Source organism: Eulemur rufifrons, chromosome 14, assembly GCF_041146395.1.
Source record: "Eulemur rufifrons isolate Redbay chromosome 14, OSU_ERuf_1, whole genome shotgun sequence".
Taxonomy (NCBI): Eukaryota; Metazoa; Chordata; class Mammalia; order Primates; family Lemuridae; genus Eulemur; species Eulemur rufifrons.
The window spans coordinates 35,614,031-35,626,103 of record NC_090996.1 but is presented as its reverse complement, the minus strand read 5'-3'; the positions used below and the strand labels follow the sequence as shown (position 1 = coordinate 35,626,103).

The 12,073-nt window shown below is 51.6% G+C and overlaps 1 protein-coding gene across 1 annotated transcript in view; it reads right to left on the bottom strand.

Annotated features, from left to right (window-relative positions):
- Positions 1–279: 279 nt before the first annotated feature.
- Positions 280–12,073, bottom strand: part of IFT140 (intraflagellar transport 140) — an 82,573-nt gene continuing 70,779 nt past the window's right edge. The window contains exons 23-31 of the mRNA XM_069487114.1: positions 11,897–12,040; positions 11,196–11,324; positions 10,860–11,042; positions 7,960–8,166; positions 7,524–7,736; positions 7,270–7,436; positions 5,633–5,774; positions 600–788; positions 280–334 (exon numbers count right to left, since the gene is read on the bottom strand). Of these exons, the coding sequence (XP_069343215.1) occupies positions 302–334; positions 600–788; positions 5,633–5,774; positions 7,270–7,436; positions 7,524–7,736; positions 7,960–8,166; positions 10,860–11,042; positions 11,196–11,324; positions 11,897–12,040 (1,407 nt within the window). The 3' untranslated portion in view covers positions 280–301. The remainder of the gene's footprint in view (positions 335–599; positions 789–5,632; positions 5,775–7,269; positions 7,437–7,523; positions 7,737–7,959; positions 8,167–10,859; positions 11,043–11,195; positions 11,325–11,896; positions 12,041–12,073) is intronic.

Sequence of the window (12,073 nt, the reverse complement as noted above, 5' to 3'; positions counted from 1 at the left end):
TGTGGTTCTGACTGCTGGGCTTGGACAGGCCTGCAGGGGCCCGTGCGTGGAAGGAAAAGCCCGGGCCTGAGAAAACGGACTTTATTGGAGTCGCAGGAGGGCCAGGGCGGTCCTGGCCTCAGTGGGCCAGCTGGGAACTGCCAGGTGACCATCAGAGGGGCTTAAGGAGGGGCGTGGGGAACAGCAGGTGTCCCCCGTCCTCTGGGTGCCGCGGCATGAAGCTCTAGAAGTCTCTCAGGCTTCACAGTATGTAGTTGGGAGAAGATCGTGGGAAAGACGAATCCAACTGCCTTTAAAGGAACTAATCCAAAAATCCGCAGGAGCTGCCGAGCGCCTGGAGGCAGGAATGCCAGAGGAATGGTTTAAAAATACAAACACACTCTTCCCTTCTCAACACGCTCCCTCTGGGCCCTGGCGACTGGGCCTGTGTCCTGCTACAGCTCTGCTTACATGTTCCAACACACGAGGGGTTTTTGGGGAACAAAAAAGCTGTCTTTGCTGCTATTGGCAACTGGAAAATTCCAGAAGACGCTTCTAGCAGGAGAACACTGGCTGGCTGGGCAGCCAGGGGCCCAGGCCCATCAGGGGTCATTTTCTACCTCTTCAACCACCTCCTCGTCCACCTCCCGGGGGTCCTCCATGCTGTTGTGGCGGATCCGCTGGGGCACGACGCGTGCCGGAGGGAGGCCAAGGCCCTGGAGCACGGCGTCCGTGGTGCGCTGGCTCACGTAGTAGGACATGTTGGCGGAGGGAATTCTCTTGCGCATCTCCTCCAGGTGCTTGTAGGCCTAGGGTAGAGGGGACAGCCAGGTACTCATTTAGTCCAGTGAGACCCGAAGGAGCCATCCCATTTGTTCACTAGAAAGAGGTTCCTAAACCCCCTCAAGGTACCCGGCTCGTTACCCTCGGTCAGAGGGAAAGCCTCCCGCCTCCTGCCTCCGGAGGACACTCAGGTCCGGTGGCCCGAGGCTTCGTTTAGGAGGGGATCATGGTGTCCGCAGACGGCACATGTTTCAGGCTTTGAATGGTTAACACTATAAGCTATCATTAGTATTTTAACTTTTTTTCGAGGCTGCAGTGAGCTATGATCACACCACTGCACTCCAGCCTGGGTGACGGACTGAGATCCTGTCTGAAGAAAGGATTTTTGGGTGACTCACTGACACCATCCTGCAATTGGCCCACACGTACAGAAGGCCTCTGCCTGGGCTGGATGGGCAGCATGCAAGCCCTCCATGCGCTCTCAAAGGACAGGCTGTGAGCAAACACCTGCGTCCTCAGGCATTCACAAACGCCCTGCTGTGCCCCAGCAGCCCTGCTGGACATGTGGGACACAAGACAAAGAGGAACAGGATAGGGACAGAGAGGTCTGGCGGCAGCATTCAGGGAAGGGCTACAAGGGGAGGGAGGAGTAAGGAGCTGGTCAGGAGATGGGAAAAGAGCTTGTGGCCAGAAGGCCTGTGCGTGCCTGAACGCCCAGGCCCAGCACCTGTGACCCCTGTGTGCAGGCTGGCTTCATCAAGGGCAAGGAAGCAACCCCAGAAGGAAGGCAGGCACCAAGGACAGCGAGGGGCAGGGCGCAGGACAGCAAAGATGACACGTCATCGCACGTCCTGACCAGGGGATGTATTTGTCACCCCGAATCAGGAGTTTGTGAGGGTTTGGCTCTGATGACAGGCAGTGAGACCCGAGTGGACGGGGAGCAGCCACGCTGAGGGCAAGGAGCCTGAGAGAGAGATGGAGACAGCAGCAACAAGGTTTCTTTCTACCAAGAAGAAGCTGTGCATGCCTATCTCAGATTATTTATAGTTCTGAGTGTTTTTTAAATTTGGAATTCCTAGGCCGGATGCGATGGCTCCCGCCTGTCATCCCAGCACTCTGCAAGGCCAAAGCAGGAGGATTGCTTGAGCTCAGAAGTTCGAGACCAGCCTGAGCAAGAGCGAGACCCCGTCTCTACTAAAAATAGAAAGAAATTAGCTGGACAACTAAAAATATATAGAAAAAATTAGCCGGGCATGGTTGCACAAGCCTGTAGTCCCAGCTACTTGGGAGGCTGAGGCAGGAGGATCGCTTGAGCCCAGGAGTTTGAGGTTGTTGTGAGCTAGGCTGATGCCACGGCACTCTAGCCTGGGCAAGAGCGAGACTCGATTTCAAAAAAAAAAGATTTTTCTGTTAATGTTGAAGATACAGGCATCTAAGTGTCTCTATAGTCCAATTTTGTTTTATACACAAAATATTCTCCAAAAAGCGTGCAGTGGTGTGCACCTGTAGTCCCAGCTACCATGGAGGCTGCAGCAGGAGGATCACTTAAGCCCAGGAGCTCAAGGCTGCAGTGAGCTACGATTGTGCCTGTGAACAGCCACCAGACTCCAGCTGGGCAACTCAGCAAGACCCATCTCAGAACAAAACAAAAACAAAATAAAAAAAAGAAAACTTGTTGGAATTAGACTGATTTTTTTTTTGCAACAACACAAGGGTCCAGTGAGTGGAAATGGTAGGCGCACAAGGCAGTCTCACAGTGCTGACCTTCAGCCTTGGGGACGCCACCTGTTGGATGACTTTCCTGTGAATTCCGGAGACTGCAGCCCAGGGCGGCCGACACTGTCAGCACATTTCTAAAATCAATTTGTCGGTCCTCGGTTTGCGAGCACTTGAGACGGAGCAGAGAGACTCCTTGAGCACTGTATCTCCCCAGGGCTGTCTGCCCGGGGAACACAACCCCGCAGGCAGAGCATCAGGATGCAGCAAGGTCTACGTGTATCTCTGTCCTTGGGAACGTGAAGGACAAATGCGGGTGGGTGGAATTTTTTGTTGACTACCGTAGAATTATGATGGAAAAAGAATGAGGAGCCGCCCCCCGCCCCCGCCCTCCTTTTGGGGAAAAAAAAAAAAAAAAAAGAGGAACGAGGCTGCTGATAACGGCAGCATAAGTCACATTAGGTCGTTGCTCCCGCCAACGATAGGCCCTGGGCAAACACACACGCGGGAAAGGGGCAGCCCTGGGTGAGTCTCCTGCTTGCAACTTCTTGCCTCAGGGCAGGCCCAGGAGTTTGAGGCTGCAGTGAGCTATGATGACACCACTGTGCTCTAGCCCAGGTGAGTGAGTGAGAGACCCTGCCTCAAAACAAAACAACAAACAAAAAGATAAAACGCTCACAGGATAGATAAATTGAAATTCTAAAAAATATTCACTTAATTTAAAAGACAACAGGACAGAAAGTTCAAAGGAACAATAAAAACTGATAGGACAAGCCAAACAAAAATGGTATCGTGAAATCAAGCCATATTAATAATTATGTTAAATGTAAGTGGATAAAACATTCCAATTAAAATGCAGAGATTATCAGAATTTTAGAAAGACCCAACCATATGCTGCCTACCAGCAATGTACTTTAAATATGACGACACAGATGAGCAAAGGTGAAAGGCAGGAAAAGGATATGCCATACAACACTAAGCATAAGACAGCAGGCTAGCTATGCTGGTGTTACCTTAGGGATACTTCGAAAGAATACTACCAGAGACAAAGGGGGACATTTCCTAAAGATCAACTCAGCCACCCTGCTTACTGCCTTGAGAGTTTTTAGGCTGCAGTGCAGGGAGGGGGAACCAAACAGCTGGCAGTCTGTCTGTGCTGAGGAGATGGGTCTGAGTCTAGGGAGGCCGAGGCAGCTAGAAGTCATGGGATAGAGCACTGGACAGGAGAGAGCAGAGAGACAGAAACAGCACTCTGGAGACCTGTGGAGGGTTCCGAGTCTTTAGCTGAGGAAAGAACAGTGCATGTGTGTGAAGAAAGTAACTGAGGCCAGGGAAAAACCACTGGAAGTGATCAGGTAGAACCACCCCAGAGACTGATCATGCGTGGCCAGGAATAGTTCATTCTCCCACCTGCCAGAGGAGAAAGATCTCCCAATACATGAGGCATCGAGTAGAGCAGATCCCTCGGTAGTGGTGCAAAATTAACCCTGGACACAAGCCTGTTCTGGACCCACCTAACAAAGCTAAAAAGCAAGCTGCAAAAGAATCAAATTGTTTCCAAGTAACTTAACCTCACCCCAGAAAAAGGCAAAAAAATATTTAAAAGAAAATGCATTCCAAAGAAGACTTCAAAAAGAAAGAAAGAAAAAAAGAAAAAGAAAAAAGAATACACACATACACACCACCATCCCACTACCTAAAACATTTTCAGTGTCTGGAATCAATGAAAAATTACCAAGCATGCAAAGGAGCAGGGAAATATGAGCCATAATAAGAAGAATCAATCTGTAGACACAGATCCAGAACTGACACAACAGAGTTTGGAGACAAGAACATGAAAACTATTATAAATGTACTAAATGTGCTCAAGAAGGCAGAGAAAAGTACAAGCATGATAACGAGAGACACAGAAGATACAGGGAAGGAGCCAAATCAGATTATCAGAGATGTAAATCATAATGTCTGAGATGAAAAATAGGGACGGGATTTTAGAGTAGACACTACAGAAGGAAAGCTGGTGAACTTGAAGCAATAGCAACTACCCAAAATGAAAAACAGAGAACAAAACCTAGGAAAAAAGAAAAGTATCAGTTGAGTAGGGGACAGTGACAACACTGTATAACAAGTAATTGGATTTTCAGAAGGAGAAGAAAGAGAGGTTTAGGAGGGAACTTCCTCACAGACTGGGAGAAAATATTTGCAAATCGTGTATCTGATAAAGCGAATGTATCTAGAGTATGTATAAAGAATGTATAAAGAACACAACTCAACAATAAGATTAAAAACTCAATAAAATGCTGGGAAAAGACTTAAACACTTCATGAAAGAAGACATACAAATGGACAACAAGCACATGAGAAGGTGGCTCAACATCCTCAGTCATCAATAAAATGTAAATTTAAACCACAATGAGATACACACCCTCTAGGATGGCTAAAATGAAAAAGAGTCTTGGTGAAGATGAGGAAGAACACTTGTGCAGCTAAGTAAGTTGTGAGCTAAATTAGTCACTTTTACATGGAACACCATTTTTTTTTTTCTTTTTTGAGACAGAGTCTTGCTCTGTCACCCGGGCTAGAGTGCCGTGGCATCAGCCCAGCTCACAGCAACCTCAAACTCCGGGGCTCAAGCGATCCTCCTGCCTCAGCCTCCCGAGTAGCTGGGACTACAGGCATGCGCCACCGTGCCTGGCTAATTTTTCTATATACATTTTTACCTGTCCATATAATTTCTTTCTATTTTTAGTAGAGACGAGGTCTCGCTCTTGCTCAGGCTAGTCTTTTTTCTTTTTTTTTTAGCGGGTCCCAAGAAAGGGGCCCAGGCGAGGTTCACGGGTCCCAACAGAGGGGCCCGAGAAGTCGCTCAGGCTGCTCTTGAACTCCTTAGCTTGAGCGATCCTCCCGCCTTGGCCTCCCAGAGTGCTAGGATTACAGGCGTGAGCCACCACACCCAGCCAAGAACACCATTTTTTAAAAACGACTAAGAGATAAACTGTGGTTATTCAGACTTGGGTATGTGGCAGATATTTTCTCAAAAATGAACAAAGTACGCCTGTTACTTCAAGAAAATTAATGACAACATCTGAGCTCTGAAGCACAGAGTCCTAGAAGCCGTATGTGGCAGAACGCTCCTGGTGAGCAGGGCCCGGCCTCACCGTCTGGTACTCCTCCATCTGCAGGTAATGCTCCACCAGGAAGCCATAGACGTCCCCGACGCGGACGGTGCTGTCCAGGTCTGGTTCCTCCAGGAGCAGCTCACACTGCTTGACGGCCTCCTTGGGGTCTTCCGTGTATGTCCTGCAGAGAGCAGAGATGAGGCCTGTGCCCCGGGCCCCTGAACACACGCTGCTTGTCAGAGGGCACAGCAGACGTCTGTCCTGCAGGACATGGTCTTGGGGAGTGGTAGGAGGAAGTTTTTTGTGAAGTTAATTCCCACAAATTAAGTTAATTCATTAATTTCTTCCTGCATTCATTCAACAAACTCTTACTGATCACTTACAGTGCTGGGTCCTGTGCCTGGACACCAAGATCAAAGATCTCTAACCATTGGTTCCTGCCCTGGGGACAGCCCAGAGGGGACAGAAACCTCTAGGTTAAGTGTGACCCAGAGGGACGTGGGAGTATGCGGATGGGGGTGTGTTGAGAGGGGCACACCACCTTGCGAAGGCAGTTGAAAGGAACCTTCGAAGCAGAGGAGTTGGCCTGAACACAGGCCAGCAGGTGTGAGCCGGCGTGGGCGTGTGTGGCAGAGCAGGGTGTGGCATGTGAACTTGGCAAGACTGGGGGGTGAGCCTGCCCACGAGCCAGCTGAGACACGACTCGGCCACTCCAGGCAGGTGCCTGGCCCGCCCTCAGACCCCTGACCCCTGGAGGGCTGCCACCCTGCCCCTCACACATCCTCTGCCCTCCACCCACACGCCCTGCGCTCTTGCTGGTGACCACCTGCTGCCCATTCTCCTTGAGTCCTGCCTCCCACCGCCCAGGCTCAGCAGGCCTCTGCTACGTACAGATATTCCAGAATCTACACATGCTAGTGGACGTGCCCTCCACGGAACCCCACTTTGTACAACAACACTATTTCTGGAACTCTCCTTCTGAAAGGCTATTCGCAGCTGAGAAAGACACTGTTGCTAGTTCGGCGGACGCTGAGCCCCAGGAGCCCACAGATGTCTGCTCAGGTGTGGTGACCCCCAGAATTATCTGCCCACAGATGAAAACTGGGAGGTGTCATATAAAAATTTATATTCTTGGCCTTTCCTAAAAAATGAGACAATGCACTGCCCAGCACCACCCCCCACAGGCCTGGAGCCTGGCGGCAGTGGCACCAAGGAGAGGTGGGAGCCTGCTGGTCACCATGGCCCCAGCCACCCTGAGTCACATGATAGTCCCTCACTCAGGGTGACCTGCCTGACCCCTGCATGCCCTGACCAGGGGCACACCTGGCCCTGGACACAACTTCTCACACAAATCACCTCCTCTTCCCCTCCCCCACCAGATTTCTCTCTCAGTGTCTCCAGGTGTTTCCAGAACAATCTTTCCAAGCAAGATTGTGCCCAGGTTCCAAGGGAATTCTCCAAGAGGAGCTCAGATGCATCTTAAGCAACAGAGATGACCCTAGGGTTCCTACCCAGTTGCCCAAGGATTTCTTTGAAGAGCGTTTGTCAGAAGTGAATGTTTGGTTTGGTTCCTTGCTGTCAGCTGTCACTCTCCCAGTGAAGGGGGACTGGGGGGATTCCCGAAGTCTGCGGGGCGGTGCGGGCCAGCTGCCTGCCGCAGTCTGCCGGGGACGCACCTGCGGGCCTGGATGAACCTCTTCACCAGTGCCATCTTGCTCTGCAGCTGAGCCAGCTTGGTCTCCTGGTCCAGCGGGCTGGAGGCCTTGGCCTTGGCCAGGCACTTGTAGGCCTCGGTCAGCGCCCCGTGGGCTTTGTTGTAGTTCTGGTATTCATCGATCTCCACCTGCACCGGGAGAACGTCAAGACCCAGCGAGGCCCAGGCCTCCCACAACCCCTGCCGAGCCTGCCGCAGTCCGAGGAGGGTCTGTACCTGGGCACAGGCATCATAAAAGCCCGCCAGCAGATCCAGGGCACGCCCCTTGGTGTAGAAGCTGATGATGTTCTTCATGATCTCCGGCTCCTTCCGCCAGTCCAGGGACTGCAGGTAGTTGGCAGCCATGATGTAGATCTCCTTCTGCCTGGAGACGCCCGCGAAGAACACAATTTTCTCTGTGTCTCCAGACTTGAGCAGCGCTCTCATGGCCTAGGCAGAGAGAGCGGGGGCTCAGGTGCGTGGGCGGGGCACCTGGGGACGCGCTCACACCCAGCCAGCGATGCTGCAAGTCTGGCTCACAGAAAGAGTGGCTCAGGGCTTCTCGTGTTCCCCAGCCCGAAAAGCTCTTGCCCTCCCTGATAAGTGCAAAGGCAAAGGGAGAAAGCACAGCGGCGTGGTCTACACGACTGTGAGGCGGCTGGCGGACGCTTACCTTCAGCTTGTTCCCGGCCTGCGTGTACTTCTTGGTCGCCAGGTGGTAGCTGCCCTGGCGCATGCAGCAGTTGGCCACCTGCTCCAACAGCTCCCGCCGGGACTCCTCAGACAGGTCCTTGGAGTCCTTGGACACGGTCATCTTTTCGGCCATGTCCTCAGTGATGGTCATGTTCTGCTCTAGGCACAGCTGCAGGGCTTCGTGGTACTGCAAAGGCGCCAAGGAAACCTCGAGGGGGCTGCTCCCCTGAGCAGCTGAGGGGCACCGAGGCCGAAGTGGCGCCCGTGCACCCGCCACCCCCAAGGAAACCAGGCCCACGGCTGGGTGGTGGCTGCTGTCTGGATTCGCTCATGTTACTTTCTCTCACGCTATGAACCTTAACATTCTAGAATGTAATGAAGGGAACGTGGAGCTCAGATGAATATTGTATTTGTTGTGGCAGAAAAAGGAAACTGGTAATTCATTTCCTTTTATAATTTTTTTAGAATTTTAAAAATTAAGGGTTTTAATTTTTCTTTTTTTAATTGTAAGAGGAAACATAACTCGAGTGTGCCGGGTCCCCTCCCCCTAGAGTTTTAATTTTTTTTTAATTTTAAGAAAAAATTTTATATTCTTTTTTCTTTTCTAACATCAACTTGAACCAAAAAAATTTTATATCGTTCACTTAAAGACATGTCTTAGGAAACAAGGATTTTGTCTTGGAGGTCATTCCACCTCAGTACGTGAGGCAGGCGCTCTCTGCCCACTGTGTAGGGTTCCGCTGTGCCAGGGTTAACCATGACTCTGCTGATGACGAGGGTGACTGTCCTCTTCTGTGGCGTGTACCCTTGTGCATGCACATGTCACCTGAACGTGTGAATGTGTTGGTTGGGATCAATTCCTGAGGAAAGGAATTGCTCGGTCAAGGCAGTTGTAAACTTTACTAGCGACAGACGTTCTTGCCCATGGTGCCTGGGTGATCTGTTCTGAGCCAATCTAGGGTTTTCTAACCTTTTCACCTTGACCAGTCCAGCTCCTGAGAAACGGCACCCCCGCGAGCTCTGATCTGTGATCTCTTTTTACGAATGAGGCTCAGCATCGTGTATTAAGGAACCACTCACATTTCCTTTTTAAAAAAACATTCACATTCTTTGCCCTTTCTGTTTGAGTTGTTGGTAAATTTTTTATTGGGTTATAAGAACTTGATGAATTTTAAGAAAATTAGCCTTTTGGGATAGAGGTAAAATATATTTTGCCCATTTTACTATTTATCTTCACCTTGTTTATGGTACTTTCCCAAGTGCTATAGGCAAATGTGTGTTTGGTTGAATTGACCAGTCTTCCCACTATGGCTTTGGGCTGGTTTTACACCACACTTAGGAACAGGCTTCCCTCCTTCAAGGCGGTGCAGGACGCTGAAGGGTGGAACCGCGGTTGCCTCACTGTTACACTTGAATCTCTGATCTCTCTGGAATTTACTCCGATGTGGGGTTTCCCAAATGACCACCTGGGCCTTCCGACCCCACTGACGGAGTGGCCCCCCCCCCCCAACGCCATGCACTTCCCTCATCCCACACTAAATGGACTCTTGCCCCGGCTCTGTTTCTGGATTTTCTAATATTCCCCCTGATCTGTAGACCTGCTCATGCACCAGCCCGAATATTTTGGATTTTATGTATTATCTTTACTATCTGGGTGTTCGATAACCTTTTAGTTGTCTTTCCCAGATTTTTCCTGGCTGTTCTGACTTACCTAGTTTTACTGTGAAGCTACAGAATCAACATCTCTAGCGAGAGAAAACCCTCTGGTGTCGTTCCTGGGCCCCAGTCAGCCTGCAGACTACCCTAGGACAGGCCTCTCTAACCAAGAACGCGGCGTGTCCGAGAATTCTGAAATTGCTCTGTAGCAACACGCAAAGCTGCACGCCTACTGCTGGCTACAAGAACGACCTTTCAACCTGGACAGGCTAATTCTGTACCATTAACAATTTTCTGTATCTCCATTAGGTTTCTATCACGAGGAATTTTTCTACTTAAAAAAAGGAGAGTGCACATACTCTTTTATTATTGGCTACTATCAAAAAACCCCCAAACACAACGAGGTTGGGAAGGACGTGGAGAAACAAGCCCTTGCACAGTGCTGGTGGGAATGTAAAATGGCGCACGCAGCCACTGGAAAAATGGCCTGGCAGTTCCTCAAAGGATTAAATGCAGAACCACCATGTGATCCAGGAATTCCACTTCTGGGTGAACACCATGTCTAGGGAAGACAGGTGACGAAGAGACATCTGCACACCCACGTCCACCGCAGCAGTGCTCCAGAGGAGGATACCACCTGTAAGACCACGTGGCCCGTCCACACAGTGGGACATCACTCAGCTCTGACACCTGCTATAGTGTGCGTGAACCTTGGGGACATTATGCTCAGTGAGATAAGCCAGTCACAAAAACCCATATACTGTCTGATTCCACTTACTTGATTCCCTGGAGGAGTAAAGTTCCCAGAGGCAGAGGGCATCATAGGATGGCGGGTGCTAGGGGCTGGAGCATTAGTGTTTAATAGGGACAGAGTTTCAGCTTGGGAAGATGTAAGAGTTCTGGACACTGGGTGAATAAAAATGTGAATGTACTTAACACTACTGACTGCACACTTAAAAAATGGCCAAGATGGTAAATTCCGTGTTATGTGTATTTTATCCCCCTGCCACACATGGAAGGGGTCAACTCCTTGTTATAATTCCATGACGTGCGTGAAGTGGGCAGTATGTCTCAGGTTGTCCCCAGGGCCCTTCACCTCCACGGCAGGGTATAGTCACAGCCTTTCTCGAGAAATCGTAACCAAGAGAGACAGGCCGTTCCCACCGTATTCGTGGAAAAGGTGCCCCTGGGCGGCGGCGCCTGAGCGAGCCCGGGACCCCGTACCTTCCTGGCGGCCAGCAGCAGCTCCACCGCCTTCTCGTACTGCCTGTGCTCGATGAAGAAGTCCGAGCAGCGGGCCAGCAGGGCGGGGTCCGACTTCTCATCCAGGTCCTCCGCGATGAGCTGCAGGGCCGCAAACTGCTGGGTGGCGAAGGCCAGCTCCAGGGCCTTGGAGAAGTGGCCAGCCTGCAGACAGTGTGGGCTCTGAGCGGCTGCCCAGCCCTGGGGCCCCCAGAGCTGGGCCTCGCACAGGCAGTGTCCCTGGTCTCTGGCAGAAGCCTTGTTCTTGCTGTCCCCCACCTCCCCCAGGTCCTGGGCACCGCCGGGGGCGGCCCTAACCTTGTGGTACAGCATGACCGCCCTGTCCATCTGCTCGCCCTTCTCCTCGTAGTAGCGGGCGGCCTCGATCATGTCCTCTGGTGAGCTCAGCAGGGCCAAGTTCATGAGCTGGTCGTCCAGGCTGTTCTCCTGTGGGAGGGAGGCAGGGCTCTGCAGACAGCTCCTGCCTGGCACCCTGGGCCACTCCGACTAGTGAGCATGGCGGGGCGCATCCACCCCCTTTTGGTTTGGTCTGTTGCTAAGCGACCTCTGCACCTGATGCCTTCCTGGGCCTGACTGTGCCTCCCACAGTGCTTTTCAGACGCTTCCTGCTCTATTTTACAGAGCACCGCAAGAAATACTTGGCCTGGAGGGTTTTCCAGAAGTGAGACCCTGAGCCGGGATGTTTTTAACGGATGCAGAGGGTGTGACAGCTCGCTATGAAGGGGCTGCCTTTTAGCAAGGCCACCAGCCATGAGCCGGCCTCATGACTCGCTCAGGAAGCCTGGATACTAGGGACACCGAGTGACAACTCAGTGTCCTACAAACAAAGTCAGGTGCAAGACGCAGGGATGGGAAAGGTAGGGGAATGCAGAGTGAGAGGGGGAATCAGCAGGGGCAGGAGTGTTCACGACACAGCTCTCTCGATGGCTCTCGTGAACAGCCAGGAGGCACCATTTCCCACCTGCCGGGCTGAACTCCCGAGGCCTGTCCCTCCGTACCTTGCACAGGCGGATGGCGTTGTTGAAGGCCTGCGCCCGCGTGTAGAAGTGCACTGCCTGCCGCACGTCTTCCTGGCTCTCATACTGGCGGGCAAGGTGATACGACGCTGCCAAGTTCCCGGTCTCGTTGGCGATTTCAGCAGCCTAGAAAGACAGCAAAGAAGCCCAGTGGCCGTG